At 39.9% G+C, this 20,603-nt stretch overlaps 1 protein-coding gene across 2 annotated transcripts in view; it reads right to left on the bottom strand.

Annotated features, from left to right (window-relative positions):
* SUMF1 (sulfatase modifying factor 1) overlaps positions 1-20,603 on the bottom strand; it is a 124,447-nt gene that overhangs the window by 70,028 nt on the left and 33,816 nt on the right. For both annotated transcript variants that reach the window (XM_041764727.1, XM_041764726.1), the window contains exons 4-7: positions 9,911-9,993; positions 7,882-8,004; positions 6,795-6,909; positions 780-893 (exon numbers count right to left, since the gene is read on the bottom strand). In XM_041764727.1, coding sequence (XP_041620661.1) covers positions 780-893; positions 6,795-6,909; positions 7,882-8,004; positions 9,911-9,993 — 435 coding nt within the window. The remainder of the gene's footprint in view (positions 1-779; positions 894-6,794; positions 6,910-7,881; positions 8,005-9,910; positions 9,994-20,603) is intronic.

Consider the following 20,603-nt stretch of genomic DNA (forward strand, 5'->3'; position numbering starts at 1 on the left):
ATATTCTTAGGTCTGACTTATGAATGTCTAGTTTGTTAGAGAAAGGACTTTTAAATGGTTCTTTCCCCCAATATGTTCACACAACAAAAAATATTCAGACATGTTCTTTTTAAAGGAAGTACTTCCCACCTACATGCTCATGTAGTGTTTCAATTTTTAGGGGCAGAGAAGAATCCTAGTTGTATTCAACATTCTCCCCATACCAGAGTAGGTAAAACTTAGATAAAACGGTTGTCTTAATTCCCAAGGCATATGATGCATTGAACTGACATACTGCAGAGTTCGGGAAATAATCACCAAATGACTCAACTTCCTGACTCAACATTCACCAGAAAATACCCTTTCTCATTTTCTCTAAATGATGCCCCTGAATCAAAATTTCAGCCAATCAAAACTCTGGCAATTAGCTGCATGATAAATACCATCTAGCAGATCTCAGTGGTTATTACTTTAAAAACATCAATGAATTCTACATAGTTATTTAGATAACTCACTCTAATCAAATTTATGAGACTGAATATAATTTTTAAAGTTACAGGCAGATTCCTTCAAATAATTATCACCTTTGCAATCTAGCAGCATATAAAATGCTCACAGACATTTCTGCACAATGCCTTAAGCTTGAATTAAGAGACATATGCTTAATATCCCTTTGGGGAAATTCCAAGATTAATTTCAAGAGGACACAAATACTCCTCAGAAACACATTAAATCCTTGCCACAGCTTGCTTAGGTAATGGATGTAACCTTACGATACATAGTCTGAGAATGATACTCACTGGGTTAAGCGTTTTTTCAACAGAATGGTGAACGGTCCACCAGTCTGAAGTCCATTCCCACACGTTCCCTACTATATTGTATAAGCCATAACCATTGGGAGGAAAGGCGTCAACCTAAAAATTAAAAAAAAAAGGGGGGGGGGGAAATGCTGTCAAACTACTCACCTTGTTTAGAAAACTTCTTTGCTGTGGAAATGCACTATAAGTTAAAACTTCAAAGCATGAATATTAATTTTCATCCCGACAGTCAAAATGCAATTTGGCCAATGTAAAAACAAAGAAAGATACACTTTTTGGCTTTGAGTTTTAAAGGAGAGCTTAGAAACCTAAGGAGAGTTTATACTACATGGTAGGAAAGTCAATAAAACTATTCCTAACAGAGAGACTAATAATGAACATAAATTGAACCCATATCTTAAGGCGGGGAGTGGGGGGCAGAGATGATATTTCAAAATCGTTACAGAAACATCATACTAGACTCAGTATAAGTCTTGTCATCAGAGCTAAGGTATGTGGCCACACAATGTCTTTTAGCACTGAAAGATGCCAAGCCACTTCTGTCCTCTACACCAACCCCCTCCAACTCACAATCTTATCTTTAAGCCACAGTCATTATCATCAAAACACTGAGGGAACTTGTTTTTCTAAAGAAAATGTGAATTCATTATCAAGCATATTTTTAAGAGAAGGTTTGCAGTCAGTCTCCAGAATCTGGAAGTATGAGGCCAACTGTACTGGTTTGTCAGGGAGCAATTATATCACATTTCAAAGGGAGGTCAGACAGTCTGCCACATAATATTGTCACAGACAGAGAGCCAAAGTATAAAGCTTTTTTAAGAAGGAGAGAGGGGAGAGGGACGAGAAAAAAACTTTAACTTAGCAACAGTAAATACAAACAATTATGCCATTGTGTATATTCAACTTAAAATTTTCCCCAACATTTTTCTAATGATAATTCTCAAACATCAAGAAAAAATGAAATTTTTAAATGAAAAAATATGTTATCTTTGGGTTTTTAAAAATCTTTTAAATTTTTAATTAATTTCCTTTTTTAAGATTTTATTTGAGAGAATGAATGAGTGAGAGAGAGAGAGAGAGAGAGAGAGCATAGGAGCAGGAGCAGAGGGAGAGGGAGAAGCAGGCTCCTCTGCTAAGCAAGGGACCCTGGGATCATGACCTGAGCCGAAGGTAGACACTTAATTGACTAAGCCACCCAGGTACCTCTAAAAATCTTCTTTTTTAAAGTATTTATTTGAGAGAAAGAAAGAACAAAAGCAGGAAGGGGAGCAGAGGGAAAGGTAGAAGCAGACATCCTGTTGAGCAGGGAACCTAATATTAGGCTGGATCCCAGGCCCCTAGGATCATGATCTGAGACGAAGGCAGACAATTAATCAACTGAGCCATCTAGGTGCCCTAAGAATCTTTTTGTAAAAAATAAAATACAAAAATAAAAATATTATTGTAAATTCATGTTTTTTCCATACTAATAACGTAGGACTATAGAAATGAATAAACTAAACTTCACTTCTATTTGGCTTCAGAAGGTTTCAGGTCCACATATGAATATGGAAACATCTGATATTTGGGCAATTCAGAGCACTTCAAAGTTATGAAGCTAAAAAAACCTTCATCTGGATGAGTTGGAAAGCTAAAAAATTGTTACCACGCTGCTTCCATACTCAGCACTCATTATGGAAACAGCAGTACTTATTCACTGCTTCATTCAGTAATTCCATGCATGTCAACTGAAGGCAGGAAGGGTTCAATGACGTAAGACATCAAAGAGCTTACTGAGGGAGAAAAAAGAATATACTCAAAACAAAAATCCAATTCTGTAAGACTCTGGGATGAGTAGGAAAGTGAGTGGGGGGAAAAATGCCTCAGAAATTCCCAAGAGGGAGAGGCTTTCTGGCTGCAGAGATTTCTGGCTATACCCTCTTCTACAAAGGTAGAGATGTTTCCTTGGAATCAAGCTCAGAGTTCAAAATTCAGAGGGAGAGTAAAAGTGAAGAGGCCATAGGCATGAACTATTCTTTCAAGAATTTGGAGATGATCAAAAAGAGCAAGATGGAACAACAGCTGGAAGGAATAGGAAGAAAAAGAAGAAATTCATTTGTTTCAAGCAGAGAGAGGAAGGAACCAGGGGCCCAAGACCAATCAAAAGGTGAAACAAACATTTTGGAGGAAGGAGTCATATCTCAGGCTCAGAGAACACACAAGTAGAGGGGGCTCTAGAGTCCATCTGGCTGAGGTCCTTTTTATGTGCCCATACTTAGCAGCTTCTGAGCAACCAACTTAACCTCGCTGGTGCTATTAAACCATTAAGGCTAGGAAATAATAATACGTACTCAAAGATTTAGGGTTTTCTTCCCCCTTTAAATAATTTTATGTGTAAGTGAGGTAAAATCTGGAGGTCACCAACCCCAAAATCACCATCTGTGAATATGCCATTAAGGAGAATAAACCTTGTAATTGCTTATTGTTAAATTAATTGCACTAACTAAAGCTTCCTTCCAGGAACCTCAAAAGAAAACAAATATGTATGAGAAATATTTCAAACCCACTTATCTGCAAGTAAATGAACTGATAGGCATTAAAACCAAAACACACTATTAGTTGTATAATAGCACCTTAGAAAAATAAAAACCGAATTCTTTAGATTCACTGTGGTCAAAATAGTACGCTCAGTGCAGACCAGAAGTAATAACATATATAAAATACAGGTGAGGGGGCCATTTCACTGCAGTCCATCCCATCACTGAAAATAAATTCCTTCCTTCAACTAACCAGACCTTGTGGACACAAGAGCAGCTAAAATGGACGTGAGATAATTCTCTGGGAATTTCAGTCCCATTTTGCTGAGTTCCATTTTGAAGATACGGATCTTGTTATGTCTTATTCCAAACACAGGTGAAAATCGCCTCTCTGAGGTCTGCTGCTTCTTTCTCCCCAGGTCATGTCTCTTAAATTAGTTCTTGGAGGGCCCCTGGTGACTGTTCTAATTTTGTCTCACAAACTTCCATGACAGCTTCTTCAGGTAAGTTCTGTTGAATTTATTCCAATATAGACATCTGCTGAACTCCCAGCTAAATGTTCTAATGCTAAACATCTGTAAAGTGTCCTTACGCCACAGGGACTTTGTGTTTTCTAAAAAGGGGCCCTGACTTAAGGATAAATGACTATTTTCCTTAGAGGCATAAGGGCTTAATTAGGATGTGAAATTCTATAGCAGTAAGCACTGCTTATTCATAACTGTCCAATCCAGTCTTCTCATGGCTCTTTACTAAAACTGACAGGGGCTTATATAATTTGGTCCATCAGAAGCCCAAGCCTTAGGATTCAAGGCTTGCTGTAGGGGCCCTATTTCTGACAGCCTAGCATCCCAGGAGGGAATCCTAGCTGCTAAGGCCCTTGTCACACCAAACTCTCTTGTGTGTTCACTGCCAAATAAGGCCAGGTATGGGCCTGACAATCTGTGCCACCTGTGTTCAGGGTTAGTGCATCGCAAGTGAGTGGCTACACACTCCTTACCAGCATGTAACACTTCGGTCACCATTGTCCTGCTGCCTGCATTTACCAAAATCTTTCCTGAGGTCTCATAACATCCTCACTAAGCACCAAAACTGATACTCTGTACATCCCACAGTACCAGTTCTGCTGACCAAAAGTGGTCCATGAGGCACTGGCTGGGCTTCTCATATATATAAAGTCTCAGAAAGAGTAGAGTCCTTTAGTCCCAAAGACCTCAGATCACTCATTTTGCTGAAAACAAAGTTGGAGGAACCAACTCTGAGATCAAATGATTACTCTTTTGCCTTCATTGGGTAGTACATCATTTCCCATTGGTTTGTGACAGTTCCTTTATCACATGCTTAACACATATATATGGAGTTTCATACCCATACATATGCACCCCTATACCAACTGAAAGGCTATATAGTCTCATGAAATATATTATTTACATTAAATGCCAAAAAATGAAACTATAATGCTTTAACTACTATAGTTCAAAATATTTTTAGATTTCTGCTAGCTCAAGTGTCTCCTTACTCTTCATGTTTTTCAAAAATGTGTTGGTCCTTCTCTTTATTATTTCAGTCGAAATTTTGTTTTGTTTTTTTTAAGATTTTTATGTATTCATGAAAGACACAGAGAGAGAGGCAGAGACACAGGCAGAGGGAGAAGTGGGATCCCTACAGGGAGGCAGGACTGGATCCCGGGACCATAGGATCACGCCCTGAGCCAAAGGCAGACGCTCAACCACTGAGCCAGGCTTCAGTCAAAGTCAAAGTCAAAGTCTTAGAGTCATTTGGCCACCTCCCAATAATGTACCTATGTTACATTTACATGTAAATTTTGGAAGAATTATTTTTGTGTGAAACAAAAATATAATATGAAAAAAATGACAGCTGTTTGAAAGAGTGTTGAAAAGAAATTATTCTCTGCAACGACAAACCCAGTACGGTGCTATTTACCCACCACAAGATTTCTTTTCTCACTGTTCAGACAAAATGAATAGTTTTTAATATTGCTTCATTAGTGTATGGCTTTGCCACCAGAAGAGCAATGAAAAAGGAACTCTCACACACTTGTGGAGGGAAACATGCCACATGCCCTCTAGAAAACAGTATATATCTAAAATGTTTACCAAGAAAGTTTTCTAGTCTTTGACTCATTAATTTCATTGCTGGGAATCCATCCTAAACAAATCATCAGAGATACAATTCAATATTTATGTACAAGATGTTCCTTATTATATTGTTTAGCCAAAAACACTCCCCGAAAACCCCAACAAATATAATCTAAATGTGCAGCTTATTAATAAAAAGCAAATAAATTAGGGCTCATTCAAATGATAGATCATGTATCTGTTACAAAACAATGTATTTGTGAAAAACTGTTAATGACAGGTTACACATTCCTAATATTAAGCTGGGAAAAACAGGATTTTAAATACTGTATTCAGCATGACCCAAAAGCAGCATGTAAAAAATATGTAGCTACCAAAATATATATATACACACACACATATATTTATGCATTCCATATATTCCATATATATGTATATATACATATATAAATGTGTTTATACTTCTATATACATATATGCATTTATACATTTCATATATGTGGGTGGAGTTTATATGTGTGTGTGCGTGTATGCTGGCATATATGGGAGTTACGAGCATGAGCTTTAGAAACAAACTAACCCAGTTCAAACCCCAACTGTGCTGCTTTCCAGCCGTGTAACCTTGGGCAAGTTAGTTATTCTCTCTGTCCCTCAGAATGTTCACTTGGAAAATGAGGATAAAATAAATGGTACCTACTTAACAGAGTTGAATTAACATCAAGTGAGAGAATTCATACAAATGGCTTCGCACCAAGCCTGGCACCCTGCAAGCACTCATTAACTACTAGCTCTTACTGGCATCATTAACACAGAAAAGAGCAAAAGGAGGGAGGTCTGGGTGGCTTAGTGGTTGAGCATCTGTGTTTGGCTCAGGTCATGATCCCGGGGTCCTGGGATCGAGTCTCACATCAGCTCCCCAAGGGAAGGCTGCTTCTCCCTCTGCCTATGTCTCTGCTTCTCTCTCTGTGTCTCTCATGAATAAATAAAATCTTGAAAGGAAAGAAAAGAAAGAAAAGAAAGAAAAGAAAGAAAAGAAAGAAAAGAAAGAAAGAAAGAAAGAAAGAAAGAAAGAAAGAAAGAAAGAAAGAAAGAAAAGAGCAGGAGGAAATGTACCAAAATGCTAACAGGGGTGATCTGTGGGTGGCAAAATTCCAGGTCCTTTTAATTTTCTCTTTTGTACTCTTGCTATTTTCCAAATTTTCTATAAGTATGACAGAATCAGAAAGAAAACTGTGTTATAAAAAAAGAACATTTGCTTAATTATTAGGAACTGCACGTGCATGAGTGGATGAATGCAGGAAGACACTGGTCAGCGAGTGAGCAATGCCTTCTCATGTCCACATTCTCGGGAGCTGCTGCCCATCTTCAGAAGTCTCGCTACTCACAGGTGCAGTTCCTCGGAAGCCATCCTCCCCGGTGTTGGTCACAGGAAATTCGCCCTGCCAAATGTTGGCATAATGCTGGCCTTTCGGCTGGAGTTTGTTGCCCCAGGGGAAGAGTCTGTCAGAAGAGACACAGGCATCAGCCTGTCAAACAGGCACAGTCTTCTGGATTAAAGCCAAAAGAAGGAATGCAAAGAAAGAGCATTGCTCACTTGTTCTGAGTGAACTATGTTTTACATTTCAAATATATAAATAAGCAAAGCTTTTAACCAGGACTTTTTTTTTTAAACTTCCGCACAACTAGCTCATATCAAGTTCACAACAACCTCCGTGTTTCCCGAGTACTCAAGAGGCCTGAAATAAATCACGTAATCAGAAGAAGGACTTATAGAAGGCTGGGAAAGTAGGCATCATTCTGAACTTATATGGTAGCACAATCAGGCAGCATCACATCACACTTTTTTTATAAAGCCTCTGCTATTTTAAGGAGCCTTTCCTAGAAGATGTGACCCAGACATGAGTTTTCTGTCTCATGGCTCTAGAAACAGAGAAATACCACTGCTTTAGGAGATGTCTAAAATAAGAAAATCCTGGGATGCCTAAGTGGCTCGGTCAACAAAGCATCTGCCTTCGGCTCAGGTCATGATCCCAGGGTCCAGGATCAAGCCCAACATCAGGCTCTCTGCTCAGCGGGAAGCCTGTTTCTCCCTCTGCCTCTGCCTGTTGCTCCACCTGCTTGTGGTCTCTCTTACTCTCTCATTCTGTCAAATAAATAAATAAAATCTTTTTAAATAAATAAAATAAGAAAATCCTAAAAGCAAGGCAGCCTGACAAAAGGCTCTGAGGAGGACTATGTAAGAGAAGAAGGGTTGAATGTGTGGAGCACACTTTGGGGCTGCAGGGAGCCAGCTTCACCGAACACCTGGTGACCCATGCATCAGTGTCTCCTAAGTAAGTCCATGGAGATGAAGAAAGCCTAGGAAGAAAAAGCTGTTGTTTTTGTTTAAAATCAACTTTCTAACCAAAATAAGTTCCACAGATTTAGAAAAAGGTCACCACACAGTTAGGCAAGATGAGATCCTCCGAGTACCTATTTTGCAGGCCTCCACGACAGCTGTATTCCCACTCAGCTTCCGTGGGCAGACGCTTTCCCGCCCACGTGCAGTAGGCAACGGCATCATTCCAGGAGACGTGGAGGACTGGATGATCAGGCCTGGGGAAGAGCAAAAGCAGAGTGAGGAGGAGCAGCAGCTGTAACAGGAAACAGGAACTGGCTTCAGCGAAGCACCTACAATCATCCTCCATTCCATCTGGGGCACTAAGGCAGCCCTGGTCCCCAGCTCAATCCTCAGCTGTGCCACATCTGTCACCTTCCACCACAGGTTTCTGACATCCCAGGCTCGAATGGATTACAATCCCTCTTGGAACTAGACTCAAAACATTTCTTCACTTGCAGGCAGGCCCAGAGCTCCACAGAATCTCACTTGGTACAATGGATGTGGAGATGCACTACCCACATCCCCCCCTAAGGAAGGAGTGCTGCTCCAGCTGCTGGGAGTGCTCCCTCAGGGTTTTCCACAGCTGCTGCGGAAAGCCACTTCACAACCACCAATGATAATCAGAGCCAGGACATAAAGGCCCGGCCATTTCAGCCCACCACAGCTCTATCCTACCAGCCCTATTTATCCCAAAGCCCCCCCAAGGGATCAGTGGGGACTTCCTGGGCCTGCACTGTAGTCTTGGCTTCTCCCTCTACCCAATCCTGCTTCCCGCCCCCCCTCCTTTGCACAGGTTGTTTGGCTTTAAACTTCGTGCCTTTCTACTGCAGATTAGCCAGCTATATTTGCTTCATGCTAGCAGATTCCAAACTAGTATTTTTTCTAAGGGCATAGAAGGACAAGGAAGGTTAGGAGAAAAGTTTGAGAATAAGGAGTAACACACATTCACAAAGCACTAGATAGCTTTAATTCCCTGTTTACACTTTTTCAAGTGGACTACACACTCCTAGTCCATTCCTTAAACATCTTTGAATTCCCTACAGCAATTCCACTATAACTTTCATTTATTCTTTCAATAAATGTTTATTGAGTACCTATTATGTGTCATTTACTATTTTCAGCATCAATCAGAGATGTACTTTTCTAAGAAAATGGACTCAGTGGATAAAATACATTCCCCTCTGGGTTTTCCTTCTGCCTTAGCTTTTTCTTCTATTAAATTCATGAAAGAAAATGTCACTTGGGAACTAAGAGGCCCAGTTGACCTGACGTACCCAAGAATCCTAGGATGTTGTGTCTCACTGTCAATTTCCACCACGAAGGCTGCCAGTTCAGGCTTTGCAAGGTTTCTGCCCTTTGGCAGGGGGCTCTATCCCTAAAGCTGAACCTCAGGTACTCTTAGCTCCCTGGCAATGAGGGCAGAAACCAGGAATGTTGTCAAAAATAGAGGCTCAAAACCTCCATCTGAAAAAGTGGGTTAGGAGAACAGTTTTCTTGGGCTGTCGAGATTCTGAGTCCTGACCCAACCTTTCTCCATCTCCAGGGCTTAAAGTGCTACTCTCTATTTCTGCTTGAGATAATTATTTCCTTGCCACTCTGGAGACTTGCTGACCGACTTGCAGCTCTGTGGTTTTTCAGTCAGATGGTGGCTTCAAAGTATGTCAATCCAGAACTGAATATCACAAGAATCCTATAACCAAGGCTTGAGCTTCCACAGTGACCACCTGGCCAGATACAACCACTCTTCCATAGGACAGATGGTCTTCTTTCTCACAGTGACCCACTCATGAAAGAGAGCAGACAGACAGGTTGCAAAGATTAAATATGTCAAGAGATTTGTAATAGGCTTGTCAAAGAGGGTAAAAAATCTGCAAAGGCAACTCTTTGGCAGGCCAAATGAGGAAGGATGAAGTCACCTAGCAAGAGCCTTCTCTGAGTTAGGCAAAGTGCTTGGGTGTTTACATATGTTATTTCCTGTTTTATTTTCCTACCAATCCATTAGAGTTTGTCATTCTCACACTCTTTTACAATTGCAGATGGCTACTGAGTTCCTTTTCAACAGCACAGGAAATCTATTTGGCAATTAAACATGTCCACTGGGGAAAGAACCACCAGCCTCACCTGTGTAGAAGAGTAGAGTCAGGCCCTTCTGGGTGTCTCCAGTTAGCGCCTTTAACAGGTAACCACCAAGGAGCAGCTGCAACCTCAAAGCAACCCAGAAAAGCTAAGGTTAGCTATGATAACTCTAGAAAAACACTGACTCAGTATGTGCAGGAAAAAAAAAATTTTTAACTTACAATCTTCAACTTCCATTTCAGTTACCAAACAAATACTCTTACCAGAATATCAAAAATAAAGATTTATATGTAAGAAAATCTTTCATAAGAGTATTATTCCATATCATAAGCACTAGCATGACTAAATAGATTATGTCTTTAAATGGTGTATATCTCCAAGAATTTTTATTTTTTTAAAGACTGATTTATTTATTTATTTATCTTAGAGGAGGGAGGAGAGAAAGAATCTCCGGGAGATGCCCCCATCAGTGCAGAGCCCTATGCAGGGCTCTATCTCATGACCCTCACAACACAACCTGAGCCGAAATCAGGGGTTGAAATGCTCAACCAGCTGAGCCATCGAGAGATCCCTCCAGAAATTTTTAAAAGATGCAGTGCTAGCTAATCCTCTATAATGTCTAACAAGTGAGAGACAGATTGGACAGCTCCTATTTAAAAGATAAGAAAACAGCACCTGGGTGGCTCAGTGGGTTAAGCGTCTGCTTTGGCTCAGGTCATGATCCCAGGGTCCTGGGATCTTGCTGCAACAGGCTCCCTGCTCAGCGGAGAGCCTGCTTCTCCCTCTCTCTCTGCCTGCCACTCCCCCTGCCTGTCCTTGCATGCTCGAGCACTCTCTCTCTATCAAATAAATAAATAAATAAAATCTTTTTAAAAAATAAATAAAAGATGGGGAAACAACCTTACAACTAAGTGCTGGGCTGAAGGTCAACTAAGGTGGTCAGATATCAAGCTGAACCATAGAGTAAGAAGCCGGAGTGTGTTTTCAAAAAACCCTGGTTCAATTTCCAGTGCAATATTAGCTGGGTAGTCCTGAGAAAGTACACTGCTTGTCTGGCCCCTTAGTCTTCATCTGTGAAATGGGACCAGGACCCCTGCCTCATCTACCTCAGACTACAGAGGAGGTTGAATTCAACAGGACCAGGAAATGCTCAGCCAAATGTTCCCAGGACCTTATCTCCTACTTTATAGTTCTAGTAACCCAAATAACAAGAGCAAGTGGCCCTCACTTACTGAATGGTTAAGAACTTGGCTTTGGAGTCAGTCAAAAGAAGATTCAAATCACTCACGGTGTGACAGCAACCTACTGAACCTCCCCAGGCCTGTTTTCTCAGGTTTAGATGGAGATGGTAACGATACCTACCCTCGTGGGTTATGACAAGGAAGAATTATAACATACATTAAGGGCTTACAAGTATGCCCAGCACTAGCAAGCACTCAGTAAAGAGAACTAGTCTCAACCAAGGTCTCATGACAGGAGGAGAGCCATAAAAAATCTTCATCATTGCTGTTGGTAATCCAAACTAAAGAACAGAAATTTGCAAATGACTCTTGTAAAATATACACTACAGTAGACTCAAGGTTATCCCCATGACAATGCTACTGTCAATCATTTGCATCCTGATGAGCTGGGTTGAGTGGAAGAGAAGGGGGATGGTGTTCCTGCTAACAATTATAGCAATCACTGAAAACACCAAATTCTGTTCTTGTTCTTTCCTTCACATCAGCACAATCAGAACATTCACGGTATTCCAATTACAGTTTGATGGGAAAAACCAAATTCTCTTCTATTTCAATGAGAGAGGCATAATGTCCTTAAGGATACCACTGCAAGATGTTTTATTTTTCAGAGACCAGTCACAGCTTATTTCTATTTCACCTGGGGATGTTCTCACTAACCAGACTGCTGGATGTTCAGGGACCAAGGACAGGTAATTCATTCCATGTCAAGGGAAAATGTGCATTGAAAGCCCAAGTTAGAGGCATCTGGGTGGCTCAGTGGTTGAGCATCTGCCTTTGGCTTGGGTCATTATCCTGGGGTCCTGGGGTCGAGTCCCACATTAGGCTCCCCACAGGGAGCATGCTTCTCCCTCTCCCTATGTCTCTGCCTCTCTCTCTCTCTGTCTCTCATGAATAAATAAACACAATCTTAAAAAAAAAAAAGAAAGAAAGAAAGCCCAGGTTATCCCACTTTTGTGTTTCAATATCTTCAGATCACTCAAACCCAACTCACCCCAACAGTGATCAGATGGGCCACCAGAAGGTTCAATGTCTGTCTTAAAATAATAAAAGAACTAAAGACAACTATGGCAAAATGCTAAACGTTGTTAAATCTGGGTGGTAGAAACTAGAATGCCTGTTTTTCTTTTATCCTTTTGTGTTTTGAAACATTTCATCAGTGGCAGTTTTTTCAACTGGTTTATTCATCTCTTCTACTACTGATGGGCATTTGGGTGGGTTCCAGTCTAGGGGTATTATGAATAGTGCTTATATGAACATTCTTAGGAGCTCATGACTTTCAGCAAGCATACATATGCATCTCTGTTGACTGTACACCCTGGAGTGGAACTGCTGAATCACAGGGTCTGCCTATGAACAGCTGTAGTGACAATGGCCAGACACCAGCCTTCATGGCCCATGTGTTCCAAGGTTTACCACCCCTTCCTCAAAGGGGAACTTCCATGGAGCTGGCTAATGCAAAACAGACCATAGTGTGGCTATTCAAGGGGCCTCTTAGACTGTTTCTTTTCCTCTCTACTTTCCCTCAATTCACTCTGGTTACAAACATTTGCTGAGCACTCACTATCTGCCAGCCACTGAGTTGGATTCCTAAAAGAGATCTTCAACTCCCAGGAATCCTCAGAGTATGATTAAGACAATATATTGATAGTGTTTAAATTATTTATTTTACATATTTATCTTACATGGTTAATTGCACAAAGTTCCCAACAAAATATGGATCTAGGTTCTTCATCATTTTACTTCAAAAATGCCAATAAAACTCAAATTCATAGGTCTAGGTACCACCTTACAGACGCTAGTGCTATTGTCCCAACTCAGTGTCCTCTCCACCACACACACACACACACACACACACACACACACACACTTTTTCTCATTCTAGATAATCTGCTTTTCATTTTTCCCAGGATTTCTCTTTTCTGAAATCTCTCATATTATCTTAGCAACCCATCCCAACAGACCACTAGCTGACGTGACTTGAAGATACGGAACTATACAATGATCAACAATCTCAGTGATGTGGGCAGTGAGACAGGACGAACAGACTGGCTCAAGATGAGGAGGGGACACCACAATAACACTGTCCTTGTCCAAAGGCCACAATCTAGTTTTTCTCCAAAATATTAAGATCTGAGGTAAGTATGCAGATATATCTACAGTACTATAATATAATTTCTAATTAAAAATTACAAAGTAATCCATCCTTGGCATCCATCCAACTGAAGGAATACTATACAGTCATCAAGACACTCCAAAGTGGAAATATATAGATAATATGTTATGAAGATAAACTACAGAATAGAATACATATTTGGTTGTTTCTGTAAAATTATGCATATGAACGTATGGTAGTACACTTGGAAGAAAAAAGTGTAGAAGAACGTACTTGCACTTACAGGGGCCAAGATTTGGGGAGTAATACACTTCTTAAGAATGAGCATGTATTACTACAATAAGAGTTCTCAATTTCAGAACTACTGACACATTATGCCAGATAATTCCTGGTTGTAAGGGACTGTTGTGCACTGTAGGATGTTTAGCAGCATCCCTGACCTCTTTCTACTAGATGCCAGTAGCACCCTCCCTCACCTAACTGCAGCAGCCAAAAGTGTCTCCAGATGTTGCCAAATGCAGAATAATCACTGCACTCTGATAATCAGGGGAAAAAAAAATCCGTCTTTCTTAAATGTTAACATATAATTCATAGAAGCTCAGTGGTAAGAGCATCCAAGCCTGGAGCCAGGTGACCTGAGCCTGAAAAACAGTGCCATCTTTTACAAGCTGCATGATCTTGGGCTTCTTAGTTAACCTCTCTAGGTCTCAGTTTCCTTATTTGTAAAACAGGGTAGTGACACTTCTCTCCACTTCCCTGGGTTGTTGTGAGGATTAAATAAGGAAATATACATAAAGAGCTTAGAGTAGTACCTGGTATAGAGTAAGAATTACAAAAGTGTTAGCTATCATTATTACTATTATTTATTCATGTTATTGCACATTGCCATATTCTCTTAGAACTTTCAAAGAACATATATTCTAATCAGTAAAAATCTGCCCCCTAATACTTCTTCAGCATAGGCTCCAGTCACCCCCCCAGTTCACCCTTTGCAGAAGAAAGATAAACTGAAAAAAGCATTAGAACATATGTGATTTCCAAAGAACTGTCAAGAAGAGTGTATAGTTATCTTCCATCACAATCACGTGATGAACCTATTCCCTGAAGCAAGCAGCACTATAAAGTGGGGGAGGGGAAGAGTATGAGAGGTATAGCAGATGCAGGAATCCACAGTCACCAAACGCTAAATCAAACAAAGCTCTGGGACCTGTATGAGTACCTATACTACATGCCCATCTGTAGTGATCAGACACACAGTCAGGAACCATCTCCCCATGTGACACATTATGAAGAAAAAAACAGGTAATCAAAGTCGCCCCATAAGAGAGGTCTGATGCAATCAGAGATAGGACATCATTCATCCTGGGAATCATGCCCTAGGAAAGCCTGCATGTTTCCCAGCCCAATTTATGGCAAATCCAATCCCATCCAATGTCACCAGGTGCCTTCCTTTTCCAAAAGTCACTGTTAATGCTATGTTTTTTTAAAAGCTTGTTCCTGAACTACTAGTTAGCGTCCTGAAAATAAATGCTATCCTACTATGTTCAGGAGCTTATGAAATAAGTAACTTTTGAGAGTCATATATGAGCCAGCTAATCAAGATCATACTGCAAATCATGATAACTCTAGTTCCTTGGCTTTAACAATAAGAGTCTTCTGGTGTGTTGCTTGCAGAGTAGCAGCAGCAGCAACATAAGTGGACTGGCATCTACAATAACCCTCATCCTACAAAAAGAACTTTTTTTTTTTTTAATGTGGTTGCCCACCTACACATTTTCTGTTCAACTGAGACAATTCCAGAGTTATAGCACTCCCTTATATCCAGGGGGAAAAGGACTTTAACTTGACCTATTTCCAGTCAACCATCTCTATAGCAACTGTCATGGGTTTTAAGTTGAAACATCTGTACCAGACAGCCAGTGACCAATTACAATGTAAATAGGATCCATGTGAGTACTGATGTCCCCTTGAGAATTGGACTTCTCAGTGCAAAGACATTGTTTCTCACCTCTCCCTGGGGACATAACCAGACTTGTAGTAACAGTTTAAAGAAAAGAAATGGAGAAGATATCAAAGGTACCTTTATTCTTGCCAGAGGTGGTAAATTATGCTTCTTATACACACACAGCCCAGAATAAAGTCAGCACAGGAGAAAGAAGAGCACTGTGTAATTATGCATATTCAAGCGTAAAGATGTCAAATTCACAACTTTACAACTGTTCTCTTAAAAATTAAATGCATTTAGACAAGCAAATTAAAAAGATGGACATTTCTTGAAACATAGTATAAACATGACAGTTACCCCTATAAAAACAGCCCGGGAAAATTTTCAACTGGCACCAGTGAACAATGAGAAATTACAGATCTGTTCGAATTCATGAAGTATAAATAAAACTGAAGGAGAATCCAGCAGTGAAAGGAATCAAATGGAATAGAAAGCACAGGGTAAATAGAAAGTCTCTTCCTTCAGCACCCAATACAAATGTGGAAAGGAAAGAACCAGGCTTGAATAAAGAGTAAAAAGAAATTCATCATTAAAATAGGTAGTCAAGTCTGACAGCTTATTTTAAATTAAATCCTAACTTATGTACCTTCATTACTTAATAGAATTTGCATGAGAGAAAAATGCATGCTTTTTCAAGTAGAGTACAAATATTGATGAAACTTAAAACATAACTGAAAATTTTCAATAGTTTTTGCTTCAGTTCTTAATAAAATTTCTCATGCTAGGATACATTGCATTCCCGGGGCATCCACTCAGTATATTCTAAACATTTCTTACATGTCCTTAAGAGAAGAGTGGATACCCAATGCACAGTCACTTATTATACACAATGTGCAAAAAATGGCCCAAGCAATCTTTGAACTCAAAGAACTCCTAAGAGTGATCTAGTTTTCTCATTGTCAGTTGTATGGGAAAAGTTGATTTGGGACTTTCTTTAGTGAAAGAAAGAAGAGAAAAGGACTTATTTTTTTTTTTAATAATTTTTTACTTCTTTAGGCAAAGAGATGACCATGTATATCGATATAACCCATCTTCATAGCAATTTGACAATACTCAGCAAGAGGCTACAACACATGTGTACACAGTGAAGAGACTCACTGAATCCCTTATTTGTACACCCATATGAAGGAACAGGACAGTCACTAAACATTATCTATGGGAAAAATGTAATTGCTTGGATATATGCTTGCTCTTCACAGACAGAGAAAAAAGGGACTTATAAGTGTACAAGTCTACTTAAAACTATGCTTACGTGTAGACACACAAAAAGACTCATACCCCAAGAAAAGATTAGTAGTACATATACTGAAATGTCTGCAATGGTTATTTCTGGGTGGTGAGATTATGAGTGATATTTAATGTTCTTTCGTGGGTGCCATTTTTAGTTTCTAAATTATCTATACTGAACATACTTTTTATTCAGATTTTCTAAGTTTTTTCTTTTAACAGAGCTAAGAGACTTAATTTTACATTGAAAAAACAAAAATAAGCAATATTAAAAATATTAATTAAAAATTATTTATGTTCACTATCCTACTACAAACTTTATTTTTATATTCATCTTCCAGTTTCATCAATAAGTAAACATATTTGTACACCTTTTTTTCCAAACTATATATTGATAATTTTCATTAATTTTACTAAATACTTTCCTTTTTTTCTTTCCTATGTTTTATCTGGACTTCATAGCAAGCATTTTTTAGATTTTTTTTTTTATTATTCATGATAGACAGAGAGAGAGAGAGAGAGAGAGAGAGAGGCAGAGGGAGAAGCAGGCTCCATGCCGGGAGCCCAACGCGGGACTCAATCCCGGGACTCCAGGATGGCGCACTGGGCCAAAGGCAGGCGCTAAACCACTAAGCTACGCAGGGATCCCCATAACAAGCATTTTTAGTGGCTACACACAATATTTTGTCATGTTGATATACTATAATTTACCAAATAATCTCCTAACATTGAACCACTTAGGTTATATTAAATTTTGTTTCTTTTTCTGCTATTATACATAATACAGTGAACATCTGCAAACATCTTCACTTACATTTTTTTATTTTTCACTTTTGCCAAATTTCCTGAAATGGTACCTAAGAGTGTCTTTATAGCTCTTGCTAAAACTCATTTTTAAAAATCCACACTGTATTTTTAAAAATCTATAACATTAATAGATTTTGTGGCTAGTTTCCCTCTGGAAAGAGGGCTGACCATATGTAAAAGCTCATGGCACTCCAGAGCAAGGTATTTATCATAATTCATTACAAGGAGACTCCATTTAGGCTCCTTAAATGCTAGTGGCTTACTTAGATCTTTTTCAAATTATGAAACAGGGAAATTTCAGAAAGTCTGAATGCCATCTGATTGATTCTGACTTTCTTCTTCATGCCATACAAGCTCTGAAGCTTCTGAGGAAAAAGGGCAAACAGAAGACAGAATATAGTAAAAGCATCCTAAGAACAGGAAATTCTCTCACACAGGTTATTTTGGAGGTAAATCAGAATATGAATAATCCCACCTATTTTTGGCAAAAGAGAAGAAAAAGAGGAGAGTCATCACCCCAGAGAACATCACGACAAAAGGGACAAGGACTCTTGCTGCAAATTCAGCCCAGGTTCACAGTCAGAGATGATCTACTTCCTAACTGTGGTTTAGCGACAGGCATCTACAGAGGGTCACGTAGCACCACGGTTCAACTGCTGCCCCTTGAAACTAGAGGCTAGCATTGAACTAGCTAAGCTCAGCCTAGCACTTCAGGAGCACAGAACAAATTTTGAATCCTCCATAGGGCTAACTTCTCCAGGTCACTGGCCTGACGTGAACATTTCACCCAGCAGCTGGACACTGGTACCAATGGCAGGATGGTGACTACTGATTCTCTGTGTTGTGACAGCACACAGGGTAGGAAACATTTACTTTTTTTTTTTTTTTTTTTTTTTTAACAACACTGCGTATCTTGCAAGCTCTGAGAGAGCTGGTAAAACAAACACAGGCTTGGCAGAGAATGGAAACGTGGCTCTAACACTCAAGTATGCCATGCTTTCTTATTTCTTAGTATGGCTGCATGCTTAACACAGGCATGCTTACAACACTGAAGAGTTTTAAGGGTGGGATGGATTTGGGAGGCTATTTAAGCTTCCTCATACTACAGATGAAAAAAATGAGCCATGAAAAGTGGTAGGCAGAGCCAGGGAAAGAACCTAAAACTGCAGATTTTCAATTCGTAACTCTTTTCTACTATCCAAGCATTTCCCAACAGCTGTTTCCTAATAGTTTATGGCAAGATGTTGGTAGGTAAAGGGGCAGGCAGTGGTGAGGAGGTTCCACAGTCAAAGCAGTCTAACTAGTCAGGAAGGCACTGGGTTAATCATGTTAAACAGTTTTTTTTTTTAATTGCAGAACTTTTCAAAATCTTTAAACTATAACATGTTGCTTAAGTTTTGAGTAAAGAGATACAGCAAATAAAATAAAATAAAATAAAATAAAATAAAATAAAATAAAATAAAATAAAAATAAAGAGATACAGCATGCACCTGGGTCAAGCAGTCGTCCAAGTGATTACTGGGCTCCAATCCAGCCTCTCCTCCTATTTACTAGCTATGTAACATTGGGCAAGCTACTGAACCTCTCTGAGCCTTGATTTCCTCAATCAGTAAAATGAGTACACTAAGAAAACTTATCTAATGGTCATGCTGTGTGGATTTAGCATAATAGTAAGCAGATACATATATTTATGTATAATATAGATGTCAGTACATTACTAGAACTCCATAAAACCAATTCAAGATGTCATTCATTCAGGGTACCTGGGTGGCTCAGCAGCTGGGCATCTGCCTTTGGCTCAGGGTGTGATCCTGGAGTCCCAGGATCAAGTCCCACATCGGGCTTCCTGCATGGAGCCTACTTTTCCCTCTGCCTATGTCTCTGCCTCTCTCTATATATCTCTCATGAATAAATAAAATCTTTTTTTAAAGTTGTCATTCATTCATTCATTCATTCAACAAGCATTCCATGAACATCTGCCCTATGCCAGCCCTGTGCTAGGCCCTAGGGGGGTGCAGAAGCAAAGCATACAAACTGGGGATAAAGACAAATAAATGAGTAGATGATTTTAAGCCTGCATTAAATACTATGGCCAAGAAGAGCTCAGTGAACTATGGGAGCCCAAGGAGGAGCACCCAACAACAGTAACTGGGTGCTACTCTGCAAATGCTTCCTATAGGGGATGAGAAGGAGGAGCTAGTGAAGCAGGACAAGGGTGGATAGGGCATTCCACAAAGCAGGTTGCCTGTTTTATAAGTGTACCTCACTTAATTAGAAAAGTTGGGCATCAATAATTTTGTTAAATGAAACACACCAAAGATCTTCAGAACCTTAGACCTGGAGGGATGCCAAGAGGTCCCTTGGTTCCAACTTATATCCAAAGGCATCCTTTCTACGGTGTCCCTAGGATGAACAGGTGAGGCAGGATAAACACTGGTCCTCATTTGATCAGGGCCGTCCAGATTTACACCTGTTATCCAGCATAATTAAGAGCATCCCATTTCACCCTCAAAAATGTTCTGATTTGGACAATAAATTACATGGTCACTCTACTAATAGATGATCTCCCTGTTTCAGCTTAAGCAATTCAGGTGACCCACATCACTTCTTTGCAGACAATCCCTCACATCCAGATCACTCCAATCAACAGAGGATTCCTACTCAGGCTAAAATGAAATGTCTTCCAGAGACCTTCTAACTGCTGGCACTCATTAGGCTCCCAAGGGTCACATGGAATAAATCAAATTCCTTTCAGATCATCTTTCAGATGTTTGTAGAATTATTACAATTCACTCAACTCTTAGTCTTCCCTAGGTTCAGTAATTTATTCACTCTTCTCCAACCTCTACCACCTCTCTTTTTTTTTTAAGATTTTATTTATTTATTCATGAGAGACGCAGAGAGAGAGAGGCAGAGACATAGGCAAAGAGAGACACAGGCTCCGTGCAGAGAGCCCGATGTGAGAGCCCGATGTGAGACTTGATCTCAGGACTCCAGGATCATGCCCTGGGCCAAAGGCAGGCACTCAACCGTTGAGCCACCCAGGTGTCCCAAGGTTCTACCATCTCAAAGGGAATCACCACCTCCCCAGTTGCTCAGGCCCAAAACCTAGTAGTCATACTTGAGTCCCTCTTCTCTTTTTCCCCTTATGGGATCAAAAGTCCTTCCAAATATCAGACCACTTTTAGCATCTCTACTCCTACCACCCTGCTCCATGACTCAAACAAGTTTCACCAACTATGACAAAACCCACACAGAAACCAGAGTAGCCCCTTAAAATGTTAACTAGGGGGGCATCTGGGAGGCTCAGTTAGTTACAAGCAGTTGCCTTTGGCTTGGGTCATG

The sequence above is a fragment of the Vulpes lagopus genome, chromosome 7, assembly GCF_018345385.1.
Source record: "Vulpes lagopus strain Blue_001 chromosome 7, ASM1834538v1, whole genome shotgun sequence".
NCBI classification, from domain to species: domain Eukaryota; kingdom Metazoa; phylum Chordata; class Mammalia; order Carnivora; family Canidae; genus Vulpes; species Vulpes lagopus.